The sequence below is a fragment of the Bubalus bubalis genome, chromosome X (genome assembly GCF_019923935.1).
Source record: "Bubalus bubalis isolate 160015118507 breed Murrah chromosome X, NDDB_SH_1, whole genome shotgun sequence".
In the NCBI taxonomy this organism is placed as follows: Eukaryota; Metazoa; Chordata; class Mammalia; order Artiodactyla; family Bovidae; genus Bubalus; species Bubalus bubalis.
The window spans coordinates 46,826,128-46,851,541 of record NC_059181.1 but is presented as its reverse complement, the minus strand read 5'-3'; the positions used below and the strand labels follow the sequence as shown (position 1 = coordinate 46,851,541).

The window sequence follows — 25,414 nt, the reverse complement described above, 5'->3', positions numbered from 1 at the left end:
GGTCCGTCTAGTCAAGGCTATGGTTTTTCCAGTGGTCATGTATGAATGTGAGAGTTGGACTGTGAAGAAAGCTGAGCACTGAAGAACTGATGCTTTTGAACTGTGGTGTTGGAGAAGACTCTTGAGAGTCCCTTGGACTGCAAGGAGATCCAACCAGTCCATTCTGAAGGAGATCAGCCCTGGTACTTCTTCGGAGGGAATGATGCTGAAGCTAAAACTCCAGTACTTTGGCCACCTCATGCGAAGAGTTGACTCATTGGAAAAGACTCTGATGCTGAGAGGGATTGGGGGCAGGAGGAGAAGGGGACGACAGAGGATGAGATGGCTGGATGGCATCACTGACTTGATTGACATGAGTCTGAGTGAACTCTGGGAGTTGGTGATGGATAGGGAGGCATGGAGTGCTGCGATTCATGGGATCACAAAGAGTTGGACACCACTGAGTGACTGAACTGAACTGAACTGAACTGAACAGGGTAACAGCAGACAGCCCTGTTGAACTCCCATTTTAGTCATGAACTTATCAGTTGTTCCATACAGGGTTCTAACTGTTGCTCTTGACCCGCATACAGGTTTCTTGGGAGATAGGTAAAATGGTCTCGTATACTTTAAGAGCTTTCCATAGTTTGTTATGATCCAAACGTCAAAGGCTTTATCATAGTCAATGAAACAGAAGTAGATGTCTCTCTGGAATTTTATTGCCTCCTGTATGATCTAGTGAATGTTGACAGTTTGATCTCTGGTTCCTCTGCATTTTTTAAACCCAACTTGGACAGCTGCAAGTTCTTGGTTTGCATAATGCTGAAGCCTAGCATGCAAGATTTTAACATGAGCTTATTAGAATGGGAGATGAGTTCAATTGTCTGATGGTTTGAACATTCTTTAATACTACCTTTCTTGGGAATTAGGATGAGGATTGACCTTTTCCAGTCCTGTGGCCACTGCTAGGTCTTCCAGATCTGCTGACATATTGAGTGCAACACCTTTTTGGCGTCATTCTTTAGGGTTTTGAATAGTTCTACTGAAATTCCATCACATCCACTAGATTTATTAACAGCAGTACTTCCTGAGGCCCATTTGACTTCATGTGAACTCCAGAATGTCTGGCTCTGGGTGACTGACCACAAAATCATAGAAATCCAGTTCATTAAGATCTTTTTTGTACAGTTCTTCTGTGTATTCTTTCCATCTCTTCTTGATCACTTCAACATCTACTAGTTCTCTACCATTTCTCTCCTTTATTTTGCCCATCTTTGGGCGAAATATTCCTTTAATATTTCCTGAAGGGATCTCTAGTCTTTCCTCTTCTGTTATTTTCCTCTATTTTTATGCATTGTTCATTGAAAAAGGTCTTCTTGTCTCTCCTTGCTATTCTTTGGAACTCTGTGTTTAGTTGGATGTGCCTTTCCCTTTCTCCCTTGCTTTTCACTTCTCTTCTTTCTTCAGCTATTTGTAGAGCCTCCTCAGAAAACCACTTTGCTTTCTTGGTTTTCTTTTTCTTTGGGATAGTTTTATTCACTGCCTCCTGTACAGTATTACAGACCTCTGTCCATAGTTCTTTAGGTACACTGTTTACTAGATCTAATCCCTTGAATCTATTCATCACCTCCACTCCATAAGCATAGGGGATGTGATTTAAGTCGTACCTGGCTGGCCTGTTGCTTTCTCCCTCTTTCTTTAATTTAAGCCTGAATTTTGCTATGAGAAGCTGATGATCTAAGCCACAGTCAGCTCCAGTACTTGTTTTTGCTCACCGTGTACAGCTTTTCCATCTTCAGCTACAAAGAATATAATCAACTTGATTTCAGTATTGACCATTTGGTTATGTCCACGTGTAAAGTCATCTCTTGTGTTGTTGAAAGAGGGTGTTTGCTATGACCAGTGCATTCTCTTTTCATAATTCAGTTAGTCTTGCCATGCTTCATTTTGTTATCCAAGGCCAAACTTGCCTGTTACTCCAGGCATCTCTTGATTTCCTACTTTTGGATTCCAATCCCCAGTAATGAATAGAATATATATATATATATATATATATATATATATATATATATTTTTTTTTTTTTTTGGTGTTAGTTCTAGGAGGTCTTCTAGGTCTTGATAGAACTATTCAACTTAAGCTTCTTCAGCATTGGTGGTGGGGGCATAGACTTGAATTACTGTGATGTTGAATGACTTGTCTTGGAAACAAACTGAGATCATTCTGTCATTTTTGAGGTTGCCCCCAAGTACTGTATTTCAGACTCTTTTGTTGATTTTGAGGGCTACTCCGTTTCTTCTATGGGATTCTTGCTCATAGTAATAGATACAGTGTTCATCTGAGTTAAATTTGCCCATTCCCATCCATTTTAGTTCACTGATTCCTAAGATGTTGATGTCCATTACTTCATGGCAGGTAGAAGGGGAAAAGGTGGAAGCAGTGACAAGTTTCCTTTTCTTGGGGTCTAAAATCCCTGTGAATGGTCACTGCAGCCATGAAATCAGAAGACGATTGCTTCTTGGCAGGAAGGTGATGACAAACCTAGACAGTGTGTTAAAAAGCAGAGACATCACTCTGTCAATAAACATCTGTATAGTCAAGGCTATGATCTTCCTAGTGGTCAGGTACAGGTGTGAGAGCTAGACCCTAAAGAAGGCAGAGTGCCAAAGAATTTATGCCTCAGAACTGTGGTGCTGGAGAAGACTCCTGAGAGTCTCTTGGCCAGCAAGGTGATCAAACCAGTCAATCTTGACGGAAATCAACCCTGAATACTCATTGGAAGGACTGATACTGAAGCTTAAGCTCCAGTGTTTTGATCACCTGATGCAAGCAGCCAACTCATTGGAAAAGCTTTTGATGCTGGGAAGGATTGAAGGCAGAAGGATAAGAGGGCATCAGAGGATGAGATGGCTGGATGGCATCGCCGATGCAATGGGCATGAACTTGGGCAAACTCTGGGAGATAGTGAAGAATAGGGAGGTCTGGCATAGCAAAGAGTGGGACACGACTGGGCAACTGAACAACAACAACCATCCTTCAGTTTCTCAGAAGTTTGCTGTCTTACTTCAACTAAAACTGCATTTGACATTCAGGGATTAGAAAGAGTTTAATCAAATCTGTGTCTTTCACCATTATTAATCTTAAAATGGTAAAGAGAAGTACCAAGCTTTTGAAAAAAACTAAAGAATTGGTGCCCTTTGTCCAAATGAAAGATCAAAAAATCCATCTTTTTTTTAAGTGTATTTTATTTATTTATCTTGCTGTACCAAATCTTAGTTGTGGCATGTGGGATCTTCGACCTTTGTTGATACATGTGGAATCTTTAGTGTGTGTGTGTGTGTGTGTGTGTGTATGCTCAGTCATGTCCGACTCTTTCTGACCCCCTAGACTGTAGCCTGTCAGGCTCCTCAGTCCATAGGATTTTCCAGGCAAGAATACTGAAGTGGGTTGCCATTTCCTTCTCCAGGAATCTTTAGTTGTGGCATGCAAATTATTAGTTGTGGCATGTGGAATCTAGTTCCTTGACCTGGGATTGAATCTGGGCCCCCTGCTTTGGGAGCATGGAGTCTTAGCCACTGGAACACCAAGGGAGTTCCTCAAAAGTCCTTTTTAGTAGGTCAATTTTTCCTCTCTCAGAGAATGTACAAATATCTAGCAATACTCCTCTTCTGGATGGCTAGATCAATACTTTTATTAGAAACTGTATTGTAGTGACAAAGTTCCATCCTTACGAGTTGATCAAATCTGGGTTCAGACCTTGCCTTCAGCTTTTATCCATATGATTCTGGTTGAAATTGGTTCACCACTCTGAACTCATCTTCTTATGGGGATAATAAAAGTACCCATCTTTAGTGGCTCTTGTTGAGGATTAAATGAGATAATATATGTGAAGAATCTAGCACAGTATCTAGTACACACATACTGGGGGCTCAGCAAATATTATATATTCTTTCCTACTTGAACATTAGGTTGCTTTTATGTAGCAGTTTCTCAGATATGCCAGACCTATTCCCAGAGACTGTGTAGTGGTATGATGTAGCTAGCTATCTGTAGTAGCTGGCCTTTCTGCTGCTACCCAAACTTGGGTAGGGACTGCTATAATTATTGTTTAATTTGTGGATGCATCCATCAATCATAATAAACTTTCTTGTTACTAGGTGGTTGTTGCTTACACCTCCTGAGGTGTCCCTTTGATGTTTGTCATTAATTTAATGAAAGCTCAGTGACATTGTGTGATAAGAAATCAGAATTACCATCATTTTCCCCTTTAACAAATATCTTGCATTCTAAGTAGAATATGTTAACTTGTAGATTTTTTTCCTGCATGTGTTAATGTGAATAGTTTGTGTTTTTGAGGTTTCAATGGCATTCTTAAATTTTTATTACTACAGAAACTACACCCTATCCATATACATGCTCCTCCTACCTTCTGAAATGCACAGTAATTGGAGATTAGAAAATAGGCCCAGACAACATTAGTAAAATGGTCATCATTATAGAAGATATTTTGGCTGCTCTCTAGTTTTTTGATTAATGTCTCCTCTCTGCAAGTCTCGGAGAAGGCAATGGCAACCCACTCCAGTACTCTTGCCTGGAAAATCCCATGGACAGAGGAGCCTGGTAGTCTGCAGTCCATGGGGTTGCTAAAAGTCAGACATGACTGAGCGACTTCACTTTCACTTTTCACTTTCATGCATTGGAGAAGGAAATGGCAACCCACTCCAGTGTTCTTGCCTGGAGAATCCCAGGGACGGGGGGGCCTGGTAGGCTGCCCTCTATGGGGTCGCATAGAGTCGGACACGACTGAAGTGACTTAGCAGCTCTGCAAGTCTCATTTACTCTCTACCCCACCCAACATTCTTCATATGACCTACAAGTGTTCTGATTATAACAGCTGAATATAGTGTTAAAATGTCCCTTGGTAGCTCCATTTCAATTTTATCAATGAGTGAAAGTCATGTATCTCATGAAGTCATGTTTTAGACATTTTTCTACAGTAGTTCTTTATAATTAACTGGCTCTGAAGTTCTTAGACTTCTTTCTAGAGCTTCTCAGTTGTAAATACTTTTGAACTTCTCAATTATAAAGACTTTTTTCTCAATATAAAGCCCTTTCAGGTGAGAAAACATTTGTTTGTAATAGGAAACTCAAAATTATTATTTTAGTTCTTCAGATCGGACATCCTCATAGCTGCCATATCCTTCAATCAATCTCTTAAGCTGAGTTTTAATAATATAATAAAAATGCTAAATCTCCTTATCTTTCCCTTTACTATTCTGTTACTTAAAATACCTTGTCTAAATGCCAATGAAATTCTCTTCATTCCAGAATGTGCTATATCTGATCTGACTTCTTTTTAAATGGGTAAGATTTAAAACTGTTTACAATGAAGCATTGAGATTGACAAACCATGTTCTTTCATCATCTGCTCTGTCTGCTCTCTTATGTTCTCAATATTACAGTTAAATGCCTTGGCCAACCGAGCAGCTGGGAAGGGGTATGAAAATGAAGACAACTATGCCAACATTCGCTTCAGGTTCATGAGCATTGAGAACATCCATGTGATGCGGAGCAGCCTGCAGAAACTCTTGGAAGGTACAGGGATTTCACCTGGGCTAGGCCAGAGTCTAAACAGATCGCATAATTATGTAAGGAAAAAGTATGTCTGATTTTGGGGTAAAATATAAAAGCAACCAGCAGAGCAGAATCAATAGGTGATAACATTTTTGACTATAATGTGAATCCAGTTTGCATAGATAGTACTGAATTATAGCAGTGTTGGTCTGACAAAGGAACTACAGTGTTTAATTTCATAACTCTGTGGAGTCCATCTGGGAAATAATGTATCTGTATAAAATTATAGAGATTGCTATGTAGAGGTGGGTAGATCAACACAAATATAAGTGAATTTGGGATTTATTTCATCTTCCTCATTTAATCTGCTGTAAAGAGTCAGTCCAGTTTCATCACTGTGCTGATAAAGGGGGTGAATTTAGACTTCAAAGGAATAAAGCTGCTATCAAGCAATTTGGGTCAGCTGTCATAGCTGCAAAATAATTGGTATCAGAATGGGGTCAAGGTGAGATCAGGGCCTCACAGGACTCTTGAGTCTAGAACATTTCTCCCAGAGCCACTATCCAGGATTCCATGATGTGATATGTCATCTCAGGCACACATTAGGGAAAACCTGCCTTCCTTAAGTGAACTCCCTGTTCTTCCTCTTCTCAATTTTTTACTTATACGGTCTGCCAGGACCTCTCCTTCACATGACCCTTATCAGATCTTGTCTCCTCAGTCTGCAGCCCTTTTAGGGTATTAGGATTCCTCTTCCTTAGGTCTCTTCCTCCTTTCTTTTTTGTCCCAGAATATTATATAGTAGGAGAAGAGAACCTTTTGCAGATTTTTTTGAGGCAAAAGATTGCCCAGTGCAAAATGCATGAAAATTAACATAATTTTTTCAACTGTTGAGACAGCACAGAACTGCAAGGGAGTAGGTGGTGATGTGGAAGTAGAGACAGATGTTAAGGGCTACATAGTTAGGATGAGTAGGAGGAGTTAGAATGGGAATCAGATGTGTTTTCTAATAGCAGGAGATGTGAGTATTTTCCTATGGATACTAACTCAGTCTTCTGTCTCTCTTCTTTCGAGATTTCTGTGGTCTTGGGGATGGATTCTATGGACTTGAGAAAGCAAACCCAAACTAGGAGATATGGTAGACTCTAGCTCTAGTACTGTCCCTGATTCACTGTGTGATTTCCAACTAATTATTTAACCTTTCTGTGCCTCAGTTTCCTCATTTACAAAATGGGAATCCACTTTGTCTCCTTTCTTGTTGAATAAACTGAGGTAATTGTGAATTTCAATTTCTGCTTCCTTTTCTACCTTAGTTTGTGAATTGAAAACTCCAACAATGAGTGAATTTCTTAGCGGCCTGGAGAGCTCAGGGTGGTTGAGACACATTAAAGCTATTATGGATGCTGGAATTTTCATTGCAAAGGTAATAATCAGGGCTTTTAAGAACTTGCACTGACTTAATTATGGGATCTCTTAAAGTAGCAGTGTATCATGGAAAGAATATAAGAAAAAGATACCTGGTTTCTAGATTTATGTCTACCACTAATTTAATGTGTGCCCTTGGCAAATCTCTTTCCTTCTCTAAGTTTCATCCTCTGTAAAGCAAGGTGGTTAGACTAGAATCTAATGACATAACTTTTTTTGGGGGGGGGTACTGAACTCTTTGACAATATCATTGACCCTCTCCCCTGGAAAAATATACATATAGCTATGCATACAGAATATAGGCCTTAATTTCAGAGAGTATACAGTATATCTCTGGTTAAAAACTTAAATAATATCTTAAATAATAACTTAAATAATATCTCATGATCCTTCTAACTCAAATACTCTGATGTATTTTTGTGTTGATTCTAAGATACCAAGTGGAAGTAAGACTGGGTATAAAATAAATGCAGTTTGTTTCTATGGGTTTTCAGAGCTCTGAGTATAAAGCTGACCTTTCTGATGTTTTTGTATAGTTCTACCTCTGAATACAGTCTAAGTAGACTTCATCACTCATTTATGCTGAGTCACTTACTTTCTTACTTTCAGAACCCTGGCTTCTGTATCATTTATTAGGTGATGTTAAAAAAAGAAGAAATTTGGAGTGTACGTTTTCTCATTTTGAAATTTTGTTTATATATTCCTGCATGAGAACTTCCTCTCTTCACCCCACCCCAATTATTTGTTAGAAGTGAAGAAAAGGAGAGAATCACTTTCACCACTCTTTTGCCATTTTCTCAGTTGAAGATGAGATTTATAGCCTCTGCCTTAAAAGGTTTTTAAAAGAATGTGTGTATTTAACTATCTTAAATATCTAACCCTAATATTTTTCAATTTCCTAGTCCTACTGCTTACATTTTTCATTATAATATATTATTAGTGCTTACTGTGTGACCGCCCCCCCCAGGTCATTTCAAACCCATTATTCTAGCCATTCTTTATACTGTTCCTTTTTTGCATGTACTATACTCATACATTTGTATTTCCTTTCTGAAACTGACTTCATGAGACCAAAGAGAGTGAGAATGGAGAAGAGGAATAGATTTGGTAGATAGTACAACCTCATAAACATTTGTGATTTAAAATGAATGGATGAAAAAAAAAAAATAGGCTCGCGTTTGTACAGTTATCCTGTGTTTCCCATCTCCATAACACCTATATATCCCCAGCTTGAAAAAGTCAGCCTTGAATTTTCTCGCTTCCCCTCCATCTGGTAATTGCCTCATCCTGTCAGCTATCCTCAAGTGTTTCTCAAATCTATCCTTTCTTTCCAGCCTCTGCCTTACGTACTATAATAACTTTCTGACTGGTTTACTTGTCCCTAATAGTTGCTCCCCAGTTTGGCCACCAAATTGATTCTAAAGTCATCTTTCTTGAGCAAATATGATAATGTCACTTTAAACTCAAAATCCTGCAATGACTCCCCATTGCCCATAAGACCCTGGCAATCATGAAATCTTGTCCTCAAAAACACTATAGTATCCCTCCCTCTCTCTTTGTCTCTCATTATCTTTATTTATGTTTCTCATTATAAAAGTTATACATGTACATTGTAGAAGTAAACAATTCGAAGTATATAACATAAAATGTATATATTCCCTGTAGTTTGCCCCCACAACATATACATCACTATTAATAGTTTAATGTATGCCTCTAGATCAGCACTACTTGAACTTCCTGTGTTGATGGCTTCCCTTTTGGCCCAGAAGATAAAGAATCTGCCTGCATTGCAGGAGACCTGTGTTCAATCCCTGGGTTGAGAAGATCCCCTGGAGCAGGAAATGGCAACCCACTCCAGTATTCTTGCCTGGAATATTCCATAGACAGAGGAGCCTGAAGTCGTAAAGAGTCGGACATGACTGAGTGAGAGGGTGCTTCCCAATTCATGTGATGTTGGAAATGTTCTGGATCTGTACAAATACAATAGCCACTAGCCACATGTGGGAGTTGTATACTTGAAATGTGGCTAGTGAGAGTAAGGAATTTAAAATTTTATTCAATTTTGATCAGTTTAAATAGCCACTTGCGGCTAGTGACTACCATATGGCACAGTACAGGTCTAGATTTTCAGCATATATAATTATATATAGGGCTTCCCTGATATCTCACTTGGTAAAGAATTATAACACTATATATATTATTATTACTACTTTGTAAAAGTAAGATTATGTTGTGCATATTTTTCTGCAACTAACTTTTTATACTTAATATATGATAAATATTTTCTAGGTCAGTTCAATCAGTATTACCTCATTTTTTTTCAGTGACTATATAATATTCCATTAAGTGAATATTTGAATTTCATTTATTAGGTTATGTTAATAAAAGAAATTTGGAGTGTACATTTTCTCATTTTGAAATTTTGTTTACATATTCCTACATGAGAACATGCTCTCTTCACCCCACCCCTATTATTTGGTGGAAGTGAAGAAAGGAGATAATCACTTTTCACCTCTCTTCTGCCATTTTCTCAGTTGGAGATGAGATTTATAGCCTCTGGCTTAAAATATTGGTCCCTGTTAATAGACAATTCAGTTATTCACATTTTTTACAAATGCAGACATTGTTGCATATTTCTTTATATGTGTTGGCATTCTTAAAAGTGGATTTTCAGTTGAAGAGTATGAATATTTCAGTCTTTACTAGATGTGGTCAAATTGTTCTTCAACTAGGTTACACCAGTTTCCATTCCCACCAACAATGCCTCTTTCTCTACATAGCCAGCAATGGTTATCATCAGTCTTTTTAATTTTTGCTCATGTGATAGGTGATGCATTTTATGTCCTGTTTTTATTTGCACTTCTTTAATTATTAGTGAAATTGAACATCTTTTCCTATCTACCAGTGACTTTTCACTCCATGTGAAGCCCTAAGGAAAGAGTGTAGCTGCTACTATTAGGCCTCTGATACTACCTGAAGTATTTGGTTAACTGGGAAGTTTAAAAGGTTGAGAACTTTCTTCCAGATTTCTGTAACTCTTGTCTTGCAACCTAACTATTTTTCTAGGAATATCATTTTTTTTTTTTTTTTGGTACTGTCTATTACAGAGGTTACTCATTTTCCCACACCCCTGAACCTCACAGTCCATGGCAGGTTCAATATTACCCTTGCTTTTTACAAAACTCGTTCCTCTTTTTAGGTCTATTTCAATTAGCTATGCTACTCTATACCTTTCCTGCTGCTGCTGCTGCTGCTAAGTCGCTTCAGTCATGTCCGACTCTGTGCGACCCCATAGACGGCAGCTCACCAGGCTCCCCCGTCCCTGACACTTCTCCAGGCAAGAACACTGGAGTGGGTTGGCATTTCCTTCTCCAACTGATGAAAGTGAAAAGTGAAAGTGAAGTCGCTTAGTCGTGTCCGACTCTTTGCGACTCCATGGACTGCAGCCTACCAGGCTCCTCCGTCCATGGGATTTTCCAGGCAAGAGTACTGGAGTGGGGTGCCATTGCCTTCTCCGATACCTCTCCTAGTGGCTCTCTTTTCTCCTTTAAGTACTTTGGAAACCATTTTAGGTAGGTGACTTCCTTTCCATCCTGATTCTTCCTCTCAATCCTTGGAGATTTGAATGTCCATGTACAAACCTATAAAACACTCAGCACTGATATAGTTCTTTGAACTTTTATACCCCAGTTCTCACACTTTTACTCCAGCTAACCTGGTTTTTCTGTCCCATGAAGACCTCTGCACTTTTAACTCCATTTTTTCCACCTTTTCCTACTTTCTTCCCTATGGAGCCAAGACCTAGTCGTGTAGCACCTCATCCATTCCACCTTGCCTCTTTATCCTTCCATTCTACCTACCCTGATAATCTCATTCATTCTCTGCTTTCTCTGCTTTTATATCCTGACTACTAAACAGTGCTACAAAGGAGTAAATCCCATAGCCATGTTAATTGGTATTGAGTTTATGGTGTATAACATTGGTTGGGTCCCAGCCCTGTTCCACCAAGCAGATATTTCTAATATGTATTTTACTTTCAAGCTGGCTATAGCACTGTTACTTTCCTCTCTATAAGCACATATTCAGACTTATCTTCATCTTTATAGAAAAATAAAGGTAATCTCTCATCTTCCCATGCAACTATTTTTTCTCCTTCCTTGCTATCTTAGAGGAAATGGTGCCTCATACCTATATTCTTAATTCCATCCCCTCCTTCTTCAAGGAAACTTTTCCCCCTATATTTTCTTTTTCCCACCTCTCTTACATTTTTAACCTTTTCCTTTCACTGGCTTCATCCCTCAGAAATATGCTCGGCACTTTTTTGGGGGGGACAGGGGGAGCTACACTGGGTCTTTGTTGCTGTGAGGATTTTCTCTAGTTGCAGTGAGAGGGGACTACTCTCTAGTTGCAGTGCACAGGCTTCTCATTGTGGTGACTTCTCTTGTGCAGAACAGGCTCTAGGGCACACACGCAGGCTTCAGTAGTTGTGAAACACAGTTTTTATTGCCCCACAGCATGTGGAATCTTCCCACACCAGGCATTGAACCCATGTTCTCTGCATTGACAGGTGGATTCTTAACCACTCGGCCACCAGGGAAGTCAACTTAATACTTTCTTATTCCTAAGAAAAGAATTTTTCTTATCTTCTTATATTTACTGTTCTCTTTCCTCTTGCTTAGAGCTTTCTTGAAAGTAATTGACCTTCCTTATTCGCACTTCCTCACATCCCTTCACTCTTCAGTTCACTATAATCCAGTTTCCTTCCATACCATTAGTACTCTTCTTGTTGAGCTCTCTGCTGCTACGGAGAAGGCAATGGCACCCCACTCCAGTACTCTTGCCTGGAAAATCCCATGGATGGAGGAGCCTGGTAGGCTGCACTCCATGAGGTCGCTAAGAGTCGGACATGACTGAGCTACTTCACTTTCACTTTTTACTTTCTTGCTCAGGTCTCAAATGACCCCTAACTTGTCAATTTCAAGGTCACTCTTTAACCTTTGTTCTGTTTTCACCACTCTGCTACATTTGACATTGTTATCCCCATTCTCTTTGAACCATTTTTGTAGTCCTGGCCTTAATCCAACTACTATTTCCCGGTTCTTTTTCTACCTTTCAGGCTTTTTCACAAGCTGACTCCTTTAATAGCTCTCTCCTTCCTCTACTTTCCCCTTAAAAGTTACTGCTTTTTAAGGTCTTTCCTTTTCTCACTGTGGTCTCTGCATGGACAGCACCAGTCATGCAGTTTCACTTACGATCTCTACTCATATTGTGGTCACATCTATACTCTGGCTCAGTTTCCTCATTCTCCTAAACTCCAGACCCACATATACAGTTGTCCACTGAATGCCCCATTGAACATCCCCCAACTACCTCAGACTCTCCATGGCCTCAAATGAAGTCTTACTTACTCTGAACACTAACTAAAACTTGTTTCTTCCTCTGTGTTTATTGTTCAGGCTAATGGTATTGTCATCCACTTAGTCATTACTAAATGACGCATTTAAGAGTCATTTTTGACTTTTCCCTCTCCTTCATCCCACATCTCTTCTCACACTATGTCCTATTAGATTTTTATTCTTAACATCTCTCTTCTCCTTTTCAGCCCCACTGCTACCACCTTTATTCAGGTGCTTATTACCTTTCACAATTTTAGTGGCTCTTTGACTGATCTTTCTAAATCCAAATTTATGCCCTCTTATTCTCCTTATTGTCACCATAGTGAGTACATCTGATCATGGCACTTCTCTGCTTTTAAAACTCCAGTGACTCCCTATTGCCACCAGATAAAGTGCACACTTGTCAATCTGAACCTTGCCCTCCTGGCCAGACTTGTCTCTCCTCACTCCCTCACTTCTAGTGTAGCCTCAACCACCAGGCTAGTTAATAATTCCTCACCTATGCCATGCCTCCTTGCCCTTGTAAATATTGTCAGATTATGCCCCCTGCCTGGAATATCCATTCCTCCTGGTCTATTGACAAATGTCTACTCATCTGACAAGGCCCACTTTAGTTGTCTCCTCTTCTTTAGTTATTATATGCCTTTGTTTTATCTGATGTTACCTTTCATTGTTTTAGTTATCATTGGTTTATAGTCATTCATTTAAATGTTTGTCTTTTTTGTATCCCCAGTGCACACTATAATGCATCTTGTATAGTCACTCAGTAGTTATTGGCTAGGTGAGTAGATGAATGAATGTGTGAATAAATGCCCTTCTTCCTCACCTGAGAAAATCCTACATTTTCTTCAAGGCTCAAGCTTCCCTGGCTCCTACAAAAAGCTACATTACCCTATAGCATCAGTTTTTCCACTGCATTGTATTTCTTTACCTTTGGTAATCCTGAATAGTTTGCTCATTGAAGGCAGAAACTGAGTCTCATCTTTGTATCTCTAATCCTTAGCATATACAAGACATAGAGGGATACATAATTAAGTGCTAGAATGAATAAGTGAATGCTCAATAGCTCCCATTGCCAAAATTGCCCAGGTTGAGTAACTGCCCATATTTTTACATCATTTTGATTATATAGAAACTTACCTAAGACAGGTAAACCTCTCCACCTTAAGTTAAAAGTATTTATATTAGTAAGACTAAATGGCTAAAGATTCCGAAGCAAATTACTGTCAGGTCTGGGACTGAGATGCAGAACTGTCTTGTTTTTTATCATGAATTCTTCCTCTTGCTCACTCCTCGCTGTAATAATTGATCCATGTCTTCTTCAGAAGTTCTATAAATGTAGATCTTCTTTTGTTTTTCTTTTTACCCATATCATGTGCTGGTTTTGGTTTTCTTTTCCTATTAGGTAAGCTCACCTTCTGTTACATATCTTTATTTTCTTTTTCATTCCCCATGTGTGCATGCTCAGTTGTGTCTTACTCTTCACAACCCTATGGACTATATAGCCTATCAGGCTCCTCTGATTCTCCAGGCAATCCTATGGACAGAGAATAGTGGAGTGGGTTGCCATTTCCTTTTCCAGGGTCATTCCTCATATAGGATACCAATATTATGAGAAGAAATTAATGTAGCCCAGTTAAGACCAAGTTCTCTGCTGTATTGATGGTAACCATATATAATTAACCCAGCATGCTATGTAAAAGTTGTTTATGGTACTTTTTGCCTCTTGTCTTTACAGGCAGTGAAGGTAGAAAAGACCAATGTCTTAGTCCATTGTTCTGATGGGTGGGACCGCACAGCACAAGTTTGCTCTGTGGCCAGCATCCTCCTAGATCCATTTTATAGGACATTCAAAGGACTCATGGTAAGAGAGCAGTGATTGGATTTTACCTTGCACAAGTGGGTGATTATGAATAGATCAAATATAACTCTCAACCAACTTGTTTTCTATAAGAAAAAGGTCTACAAAAACAGCTCTCATTTTCAGTTTACCTTCTTTCACTAAAGTAGGCATTTACAGTCTACATACTTTCCATTGCACACTCAACATAGTTTCTTCCCCATGAGAAGATAAGTTGGATATAATAGGCTGGTTGGTGTGAGGTAAAGGAAAGACTCAAAAAGTTAATAAAGTTTAATGGATGATTGTTAAATAAGCAAACTGATGGGCTCATCATCTTCAGTGTCAGCTGTCTTGATGTCAGACTGATGTTTGTTTTCTGGTGCTGAATCCAACACTTCTTACTTTGTCTTTCTATGAAACAGAACTTACAGTAGGAGTTTATCCTCATTTTTCTTTTGGAAATGCTTTATTTTTTTTTTTTAATGGTTGAAATGCATTTATACCAAGATTTGTTCTTGGTACAAACTCAAATACTGCCTTTGGATTCCTGTTTCTTCATAGGTTGAATTTACTATGTTTATCAAGATTTTGTTATGACTTATATAGCCTGTCACACATTATGTAAAAGCAAAAAAAACAAAACAAAACAAACAAAAAAAAAGTGACACTGAGTACAAATCCAGAATGATTTCTCCTGAGAGCTTTGAAATTTGAAGATAGCCTTTATAGGTCTTTAAAGGAAATCTAAATTACTTATTTATCATTTGGGAAATTAAATTTATGATCATTCAACACAAATTTGTACAAAGTCCACTTCAGCAAAGTGTTTTGATACTTTATAGGTATGATTAATTAATTTTATGATTTTTCTAATGCAAAGTTTTCTTTTTCTATAAAATAAAGATCCTGATAGAGAAGGAATGGATATCCATGGGCCACAAGTTCTCCCAAAGGTAAAAATATCCTCATTTTAAAGTTGGAGGCTAAGGAGAATTCAGTAGGGTGAGATTTATCAAAACCCTGATATATTCTTGTATAAGAAGGAAGAATAAGTTGAACATGGCATAAATCTCTTTTCATCAAGAAACACATATTCCATACATAATGCTAAGGAATTAGGGACACAGGAGTAACTAGGCAATCATATCTGCCTTCAAAGTGAAACAAATGATTATATCAAATCATTAAATATTTCAAGGAAGACTAGACATCACAGGCCACAGAGGAAAAAGAGCTTAACAAGATAGGCTTCCAGGAATAGGCAATATTTAAGGATGAATTTTAGGGACTGAATAGGAGTTTGCTAGAGAGAACAGTGGGCATTCAGGTAGAGGGAGTAATATCGAATGCAATGCAACTTTTAATCTTTTATAAGAAAAAAAGGCATTTGCACATTTCTGTTCTTTGGTAAGAGGTGGATGCAAGGACTTATATTTATTTAGTGATCTAGTGCTGTTATAAGCCAAACAGCCTCACTGAGACTTTGTGTGTTAAGAGAATAACAAATATTTATCAAATACCTAACAATATGCTGTAAACTATGTGAGACACTGAGCTGATAACAAAGGCACATAAAATATGAGTTTTACCCTCAAGGAGGTTGCTATTCAAGTCTTATTATCCCACATTGGTGTGTATACATTTAATTTCTTTTGATTACTACTCTCTAGCTATTTGGGTCCATCCATTTGTTCTTCTTTTGTCAACAAACTTTGGTCCAGGCAATATGCCAGGTTTTGAGGGTACTATATTGGACCAGATGTGTTTGCTGTCCCTTCTTTTATAGAAAATAAAATCAGTGATGACAGTATAGTATGATATGGGCTTCCCAGGTAGCACTAGTGGTAAAGGACCTGCTGGACAATGCAGGAGATGTAAAAGATAAGGTTTAGGTCCCTGGGTTGGGAAGATCTCCTGGAGGAGGGGATTGTAACCACTCCAATATTCTTGCCTGGAGAATCCCATGGACAGAGGAGCCTAGTGAGCTACAGTTCATGGTCACAAAGAGTCAGACATGACTGAAGTGACTTAACACACACACATAGTATGATAACTGCTACAAGGGAAACTTACCCATGCTGGGCAAAGGAAAATTCCTAGAACTGGTGGTATTTTAGAACATTAAGAAGATGAGGTTGATCTATTTTTAGGTTTTGAGAAATCTCCATACTCTTTTTCACTCTGGCTGCACCATTTTATATTCCCACAAGCAAGTAGGATGGTTCCCTTTTCTCCATATCCTTGGCCAGTATTTGTTATGTTTCTTTTTCAGTTTCTTTTTGGGTATATATCTGAGAAAAAACAAAAACATTAATTTAGAAACATACAATGCACCCCCGTGTTCATAGCAGCATTATTTACAGCTGCCAAGGTGTGGAAGCAACCTAAGCGTCCATCAATAGATGGGATAAAAAGGATGTTGTATATATAAATAGATATAGAGTGGAATACTACTCAGCTGTAAAAAGCAGTGAAACTTTGTCATTTGCAGCATCATGGATGGACTTTGGAGGGCATTATGCTAATTAAAATGAGTCATACAGAGAAATAAAAGTACTGTATGATATCACTTGCATGTGGAATCTAAAAAATACAACAAACTAGTGAATATAACAAAAAACTAGCAGACTCACAGATGTAGAGAACAAAGTAGTGGTTAGGAAGAAACTAGGGAAGAGGGGTAAAGAGAGGAGTAGGTAGGAAAGGTAAAGGAAAGACTCAAAAAGTTAACAAAGTTTAATGGATGATTGTTAAATAAGCAAACTGATGGGCTCATCATCTTCAGTGTCAGCTGTCTTGATGTCAGACTGATGTTTGTTTTCTGGTGCTGAATCCAACACTTCTTACTTTGTCTTTTTATGAAACAGAACTTACAGTAGGAGTTTATCCTCATTTTTCTTTTGGAGATGCTTTATTTTTTTTAATGGTTGAAATGCATTTATACCAAGATTTGTTCTTGGTACAAACTCAAATACTGCCTTTGGATTCCTGTTTCTTCATAGGTTGAATTTACTATGTTTATCAAGATTTCAATATGACTCATATAGCCTGTCACACATTATGTAAAAGCCAAAAAACAAAACAAAACAAACAAAAAAAAAGTGACACTGAGTACAAATCCAGAATGATTTCTCCTGAGAGTTTTGAAATTTGAAGATAGCCTTTATAGGCCTTTAAAGGAAATCCAAATTACTTATTTATCATTTGGGAAATTAACTTTATGATCATTCAACACAAATTTGTACAAAGTCCACTACAACAAAGTGTTTTGTAGGTAGGAAATTTTTTAAGAGGGTTATGAAATTATATGAAATCATTTGTCTGAAACTTGTGAAAATTATAAAGCACTATAGATTTAAAGAATCTTTCATGCAAAAAAAGTTTTAAAAAAGAAGATTTGTGTAAATCAAAACTATAATAAGATATCACCTCACACTGGTCAGAATGGCCATCATCAAAAAAATCTACAAACAATAAATGCTGGAGAGGATATGGAGAAAAGGGAACCCTCTTGCAAAGTTGGTAGGAAAGTAATTTGATACAATCACTATAGAAGACAGTATGGAGATTCCTTTAAAAAATAGGAATAAAACTACCATATGACCCAGCAATCGCACTGCCAAGCATATACCTTGAGGAACCAAAACTGAAAAAGTCATATGTACCCCAATATTCATTGCAGCACTATTTACAATAGGTAGGATATGGAACAACCTAGATATCCATTGACAGATGAATGGATAAAGAAGCTGTGGTGTGTATATACAATAGAATATTACTCAGCTAAAAAAAAAACAAAACACATTTGAGTCAGTTCTAATGAGGTGGATGAACCTAGAGCCTATTATACAGAGTTAAGTAAGTCAGAAAGAGAAAAACGATGTCATATATTATCACATATATATGGAATCTAGAAAGATGGCACTGATGAACCTATTTGCAGGGAAGGAAAAGAAATGCAGATGTAGAGACAAACTTATGGACATTGGATGGGAGGGGGAAGGAGAGGGTGGGATGAAAGTAGAGAGTAACATGGAAACGTATATACTACCATATGTAAAAAAGATCAGTTCAGTTGCTCAGTCGTGTACGATTCTTTGTGACCCCATGGATAGCCAATAGGAATTTAAAATAGATAGCCAATGGGAATTAGCTATATGACTCAGAGAACTCAAATTGGGGCTCTGTAACAACATAGAGTGGTGAGATGGGTGGGAGGTAGGAGGTGGGAGGGAGGTTCAAGAAGGAGGGGGCATATGTATACCCATGGCTGATCAATATTGATATATGACAGAAGCCCAATACAATACTGTAAAGCAGTTGTTATTCAATTAAAAATAAATAAATTTTAAAGAAGATTAAAGATTTGAAAGAAATAGTGGGTGTTTTGTAGAATGACTCCTTAGGAGAAAAGAGGGATAAAGACTTCCATCCAAATGAAAACATTTAGCTTGAGGTATAACCAAGAACCACCCTTACAGCAGAAAGCAAAGAGGAACTAAAGAGGCTCTTGATGAAAATGAAAGAGGACAGTGAAAAAACTGTCTTAAAACTCAACATGTGAAAAACTAAGACCATGGCATCTGGTCCCATCACTTCATGGCAAATAGATGGAGAAAGAATGGAAACAGTGAGAGACCTTATTTTCTTGGGCTCCAAAATCACTGCAAATGGTGACTGAAGCCGGGAAATTAAAAGATGCTTGCTCCTTTAAGAAGAAAATTAAATCCTTGCTCCATAGAAGAAAATCGATGACCAACCTAAACAGCATATTAAAAAGCAGAAACATTACTTTGCCGACAAAGTTCCACATATAGTCAAAGCTGTGGTTTTTCCAGTAATCATCTATGGATGTGAGAGTTGGACTATAAAGAAAGCTGAGCACTGAAGAACTGATGCTTTTGAACTGTGGTGTTGGAGAAGACTCTTGAGAGTCCCTTGGACTGCAAGGAGATCCAACCAGTCCATCCTAAAGGAAATCAGTCCTGAATATTCATTGGAAGGACTGATGCTGAAGCTGAAACTCCAATATTTTGGCCACCTGATGTGAACTGACTAATTGGAAAAGACCCTGATGCTGGGAAAGATTGAAGGCAGGAGGAGAAGGGGATGACAGAGGCTGAGATGGTTGGTTGGCATCACCCACTCGATGGACATGAGTTTGAGCAAGGTCCGGCAGTTGGTGATGGACAGGAAAGCATGGCGTATTGTAGTCCGTGGGGTCACAAAGAGTTGGACATGACGGAGCAACTGAACTGAACTGATAAATAAGCATACCTCTTCATTGGAGACTACATGGAAGGACAGGTGGAGAAGGAACTAGGTTTGTAAATGTCCAAGGCAGAAGTTAGATATTTTTACTTGATGGCCTTGATCTTTTTCATTAATACTATAGACGTCAATGTTAAATGTGTCAGGGTTACAGAAGATAGCTTAAAATTTGCAAGAGCTGTAAGCGTTAATGGGAAAACTGTGTTAAGGATATACATAAAGGTTGCTGCTGCTGCTGTTTAGTTGCTTCAGTCGTGTCCAGCTCTGTGCGACCCTATGGACTGCAGCCCGCCAGGCTCCTCTGTCTATGGGGATTCTCCAGGCAAGAATATTGGAGTGGATTACCATGTCCTCCTCCAGGGGATCTTCCCAATCCAGGGATTGTACCCAGGTCTCCCACATTGCAGGCCAAGTCTTTACTGTTTGAGCCACCAGGGAAGCCAAAGGATACTGGAGTAGGTAGCCTATCCCTTCTCCAAGGGATCTTCCCGACCCAGGAATTGAACCCGGGTCTTCTGCATTACAGGTGTATTCTTTACCAGCTAAGCTATCAGGGAAGCCCATTAATAAAGGTTACTTGGGAGCAATTAAATTCCAGCTGAGTATGGAGACTTAAGTTGTCAATTTGCCTGGTTTTAAATTTTTCTCAAGCAGCATTCATCAGTCAGGATGTGGAAGTAGAGAACATAGCTTTGTTTGTTCCTCAGTGGTTGGATTTTGAAGGAAAATAATGACAAAAAAGACCAGAAAGTTGAAGAAAATGGGGAAAGAATAGTTGGTGGGGGAAGATCTAGAATATAGAGTGGTAAAGAAGCTAGGAGGAATCTGGCAAGTAGAGAGGTCCAAAGATGAGGGCTGGATGAGGTAAATTGAGCAGCTTTTGGAAATATAATATGTGGTGATCAGAACAGGATATTGAGATTAAGGTTTCAAAGTGGAGGAAGCACCTTCAGTTAACATCAAGAAACATGGATGCCATGGATACACAAGCCTGATGTGAAGTAGATAGAGGTAAAGATCGGTGAAATAGATTAGTTAGTTAAAGAGTCTAAGCCAATGTAGGTCATCTACATCTACTCCAAAGATAAGTACTTACAACTGGAGTCAGATTCTTCAGAAAATGTAGAGAAGTGACCCAAATATTGTAGAAGACAACACTGAGGAAAATGAATGAGCATGACCCATAATGGAAGTATTTTTAAGAGAGTAAAAGGAGTAGTTGAATGCAGTGGTAATGAGGAGAAAATTGATCCCACTTCAGCTTTCTTTTAGGATTATGATACATGAAGAGTGAATGACGAGCCTTCTCCATTTTATTTGGGGCCCAAGAAGTAGTGTCCTTGGTGAGGTAGATTTCAATTATATCAAAAGATAGAAAATTCAGTGTAGAAGTTAAGGATGCCATGTATGTTTACAGTGGATTAGGGCTTCTAGTGGATGGTAGAGTTGGGAAAGAGCATCATGGGAGAAAAAACATTAAACAGTTCTAGGATGAGATTTTTTTCATTCATTTAAGGAATGTTTTAAATACTATTTTCACACCAGGCACTGTCCAGTAAACAACATAGATATGACCTTTGCTCACATTAAGCTAAATGTAGCTGTTAAATTAATTAAAGTTAAATATAATTGAAAATTCAGTTCCTTAGTCATACTAGCCACATTTAAAGTGCTTAATAGTGACTGCCATATTGGACAGCACAAATATGGAACATTTCAATCATTGTAGAAAGTTCTATTGTAGAGAATATAAAAGGAAATAGAATAGATGACCAAAAGGTTTATGATCTGGATAATGGTGAAAGTTGCTGGTGTCTAAGAGGTCCACTGGGATTAATGAACTTTGAGATTCTAAGTTGTATTTTGGCATTAGGTATTTCCCTACCAATTCCAATACAGAAACTGAAGGTGACCTTGCTATAGCCTGTTCCAAACAGTGTAATCCCTGATGTTAATCATTGTCTTTCTTTACCTTTACTTGTATCTCTTAGGTGTGGCCACCTGGATGGGGACTCTAAAGAAGTATCCCCTATTTTCACACAGTTCCTAGACTGTATCTGGCAATTAATGGAACAATTTCCATGTGCCTTTGAATTTAATGAAAATTTCCTGCTGGAAATTCATGACCATGTTTTCTCCTGCCAGTTTGGGAACTTCCTTGGAAACTGCCAGAAGGATCGAGATGATCTGAGGTGAATTCAGTTTGTGAGAAAACACTGAATTAGGGAGAGGAGATCAGTATAAATTTACTACTCACCCTGAATTTGGGACAGCAGTTCACAAAAGGGGAGGAGATGACAACTATAAACATAATTTTTGAAGCATAAAACACTTGGTATTTGTATGGGTATTCCTCAAAACCTCAGATTCTTTATCTGTAAAATAGGGTTAATAATACATAATTTTCAGTCTATCATAAGGAACCAATAAAGCAATGGATGTGCAAGGATTTTATAAGGAATGAGTGTATGAGTAGTCATTAGCTACTATCCTTTATCATTTGTGTCTAAGATCACTAAATAGCAGGTCATAGGCCAAATCTGGCTTAACAGGTATATTCTGTTTCATCTGTAGAGTATTTTTTAAACTGTTAATTAGTAGTTAGCATTTAAATATCATGATATTTCACATAAAAATCCAGTTGTTTTAGGATTTTTTTCCAAAATCAAAAAGCCATTGTGGCAAAATATTCTGCAATATGAGGAACTCTGGCAGTATTGGACCTGCATTTTCTAATGGCAATAATCAGTTGGAGCTGAATAATAACCTGCTCCATTTGAATGAAGCAAGCTCACTGTTGTTTGCCACAATTCTCACTGCTCTCTGTTGTTTATTCTCAGCTCACTTCATATGTTACTTCTCCAGCTCCTATAGGCACTTGAATTGGTACCAGACTTAAACTCTAACATCCTCACAGTGTATAAAATGTAAATAATTTTTGAAGTTGACAATACAGAGTTTCTGGGAATAGCATTCTCCTTGTTTTAGAGTCAGAAAAAAAGAATAGAGAGGGGAAGTGACTATCTCACAATCCACTCTAGTTTCAGAGTTGTTAATTGAGTAGCAGTTAGCTCAAGGGATGGTATGGGGAGGGAGGTGGAAGGGGGGTTCAGGATTGGGAACACATGTACACCCGTGGTGGATTCATGTTGATGTATGGCAAAACCAATACAATATTGTAAAGTAATTAGCCTCCAATTAAAATAAATAAATTTAAATTTAAAAAAAAGTTCTCAGGCCCAGCTATGATATATCCTGGATAAGTCAGATGATATCTCTAATTCTGTTTTCTTGTTAACACTGAGAACAGTGGTGAATTTTGCTGCTTCAAAATCTGTAGTTACTTAGTAGCTTCTGTGCACATTTCTATTTCATTTTGCAACTAGAACTTTCTTACCCTCTTCCCAAATGCTTATAAACACATTTGTTCTGTCTCTGGCCTGCTTTTCTAGCACTAAAATCAGAGATCTTTTCCGTATACTTTTTCTCCACCCTCTTAAAATGAGGCTAATATATCCTCAACCCATTCCTCACACAAATCTGAATCTACATGTAAAAGTATGAAATTTAAAAATTTTAACATATGCTTTAATAGTGGTTATATAAAACAAGCAGACATATCATTCATCCATGAAAGAAAAGACATGGACTCTAGGATCAGAGAGACCTGGGTTCAGATTTTGGCTCTGTCACCTACTAGCTGTGTGACTTTTTGCAAATTAATTTTTGTCTCATTTTCTCATTATTATTTTGGGAATAAAATATCTCACAAGGTTTTATTATGAAATTTAATAGGGTATTTTAAGTAGAGTCTGGGACAGTGTTTGACACATAGTAAATACTCAATAAATACTACTTACATTACCACTGCAAGATTTTTTTTTCTTTTTTCAACCAACAACAAATGAGAAAGATGCATATACAGTTCCTTTGGCCTCATTGAAATGGTCTGAGGATTCTAAAAGTTACAAGACTATAATTTTTACGTCATATATCCCATATCACTTCTCTTTGTTGTCCTCCTAGAGCTTTCTTTGACACTGTATGAGCAAATGAACTTCCCATGTGTGGCTACACAGCAGCTTTCATTGGGGACAATGAATTCCATGCTTTTTTGTGTTAACTAAGTCGCTCCCCAGGGACTCAGCTAAGGGATAAGAAGAATCAGTCTTTTAATATAAATATCAAAATCAGTGCTGCTCACCTAGGATAACTCACAAATATTTGCTAATATAAATTGCTACGTTGTCTTTCACTGTCTTATACCTTCTGAGGGGAGGAGAAGCTGGTTTGAAATAAAATATAGAAAAGCCAGAAATTCACCTCTTGTCTGTTAATTTACCAGATTTTTAAAAGGAATTCTAGATTTTTAAAAAACTGGAAAGGTTATTCATGGAATCCAAGATTTGGAAGACACCTTAAAGATCACATTATACAAATGAGAAAATAAGCCCAGAAAGGGCTAGGGACATCCCTAAGATTACATCACTACTCTGTGGCAGAGACAGAGTCTCTGCATATATACTCAGCACATGTTTCTCTTCAATGTGGAACTCTTTCTAATCTCTTTAAAAATGGATAAGTTGAAGCCCAGATAATTTGTTACTCTATCATTCTTCATTACCATTTATTTTTATTTTCCTTATATCATATCCTAGCCTTCTGTCTTAGGTTACTTGTTAATAGAATTTAGATGATTGTCAAGTTCAGCAAATCTATTGATGTTACCTGCTTGCTGCTTTTAATTTTTTGGCTTGTTTTTCTTTTCTTACAGAATATATGAGAAAACCCATTCAGTGTGGCCTTTCTTGGTTCAGAGGAAACCAGACTTCAGGAACCCTCTCTATAAAGGCTTCACTATGTATGGGGTACTAAATCCTAGTACTGTGCCCTACAACATTCAGTAAGTTCCTAAGTTGTTCATCCTTTCTTACAGCAAACCCCAAGGCCTCAGTTTCTTTGCCTCTCCTTGTATAGCTGACATCATCTCCATAACCCAAGCTATGGAGTAGGACATTCTCTCCCAGATTACCCATTCCTTGCTGCCTCTGAAAGCAAGACCACACTCCCATTGGTTTTCAGGGCTTTGTAGTTACTTGCTTAGGGAAATAAACAAGAAACAATAGTTTATTTATAGTAGTACAACCAGTCAAGATGTAGGTTGTTTCATTCCTTTTAGTCTTTCCTTACGTATTTCTCTTCTTTCTTATCCTTTTCCCTGACAAAGAGAAGGAAAAACAGAGAAAGAGAATGTGCTGATATAGTTTGTTCTACTTTCCCCACAAAGTGTTAAGTACAGGGTGCCATGCTCACTAACCACAATTCAATGAGTACAAGACAGAACTGAATGCATTTATTAAGTATAATGGTTTATATTGTATATTCTGTAGGATTTTATATATGTAAGATCATATCATTTCTGAATAGATATTGTTTTAATTATTACTTTCCAATTTGGATGCCTTTTATTTTCTTGCCTTATGTAGAACTTCCAGTGCTGAATAGAAGTAGTGAAAGCGAGCATCCTTATATTGTTCCTTATCTTAGGGGGAAATCTTTCAGTCTTTCTCCATTGAGTATGTTATAATTTTATTTTACAAATGACCTTTATCATGTTTGGGAGAAGGCAATGGCACCCCGCTCTTGTACTCTTGCCTGGAAAATCCCATGGATGGAGGAGCCTGGTGGGCTACAGTCCATGGGGTCGCTGAGGGTTGGACACGACTGAGCGACTTCACTTTCACTTTTCATTTTCATGCATTGGAGAAGGAAGTGGCAACCCACTCCAGTGTTCTTGCCTGGAGAATCCCAGGGACAGGGGAGCCTGGTGGGCTGCTGTCTATGGAGTTGCACAGAGTTGGACACGACTGAAGCAACTTCATTTTATCATGTTTAGGACATTCCGTTCTGTTCCTGGTTTGTTGAGTG

At 38.1% G+C, this 25,414-nt stretch overlaps 1 protein-coding gene across 5 annotated transcripts in view; it reads left to right on the top strand.

Annotated features, from left to right (window-relative positions):
• The window catches only part of MTMR8 (myotubularin related protein 8), a 225,873-nt gene that overhangs the window by 83,312 nt on the left and 117,147 nt on the right, over nt 1-25,414 (top strand). For 4 of the 5 annotated variants that reach the window (XM_025277082.3, XM_006054317.4, XM_025277084.2 and 1 more), the window contains 6 exons: nt 5,440-5,572; nt 6,865-6,974; nt 14,111-14,236; nt 15,119-15,168; nt 21,478-21,678; nt 24,261-24,389. In XM_025277082.3, coding sequence (XP_025132867.1) covers nt 5,440-5,572; nt 6,865-6,974; nt 14,111-14,236; nt 15,119-15,168; nt 21,478-21,678; nt 24,261-24,389 — 749 coding nt within the window. The remainder of the gene's footprint in view (nt 1-5,439; nt 5,573-6,864; nt 6,975-14,110; nt 14,237-15,118; nt 15,169-21,477; nt 21,679-24,260; nt 24,390-25,414) is intronic. The other variant, XM_025277083.3, reaches the window with a different exon arrangement.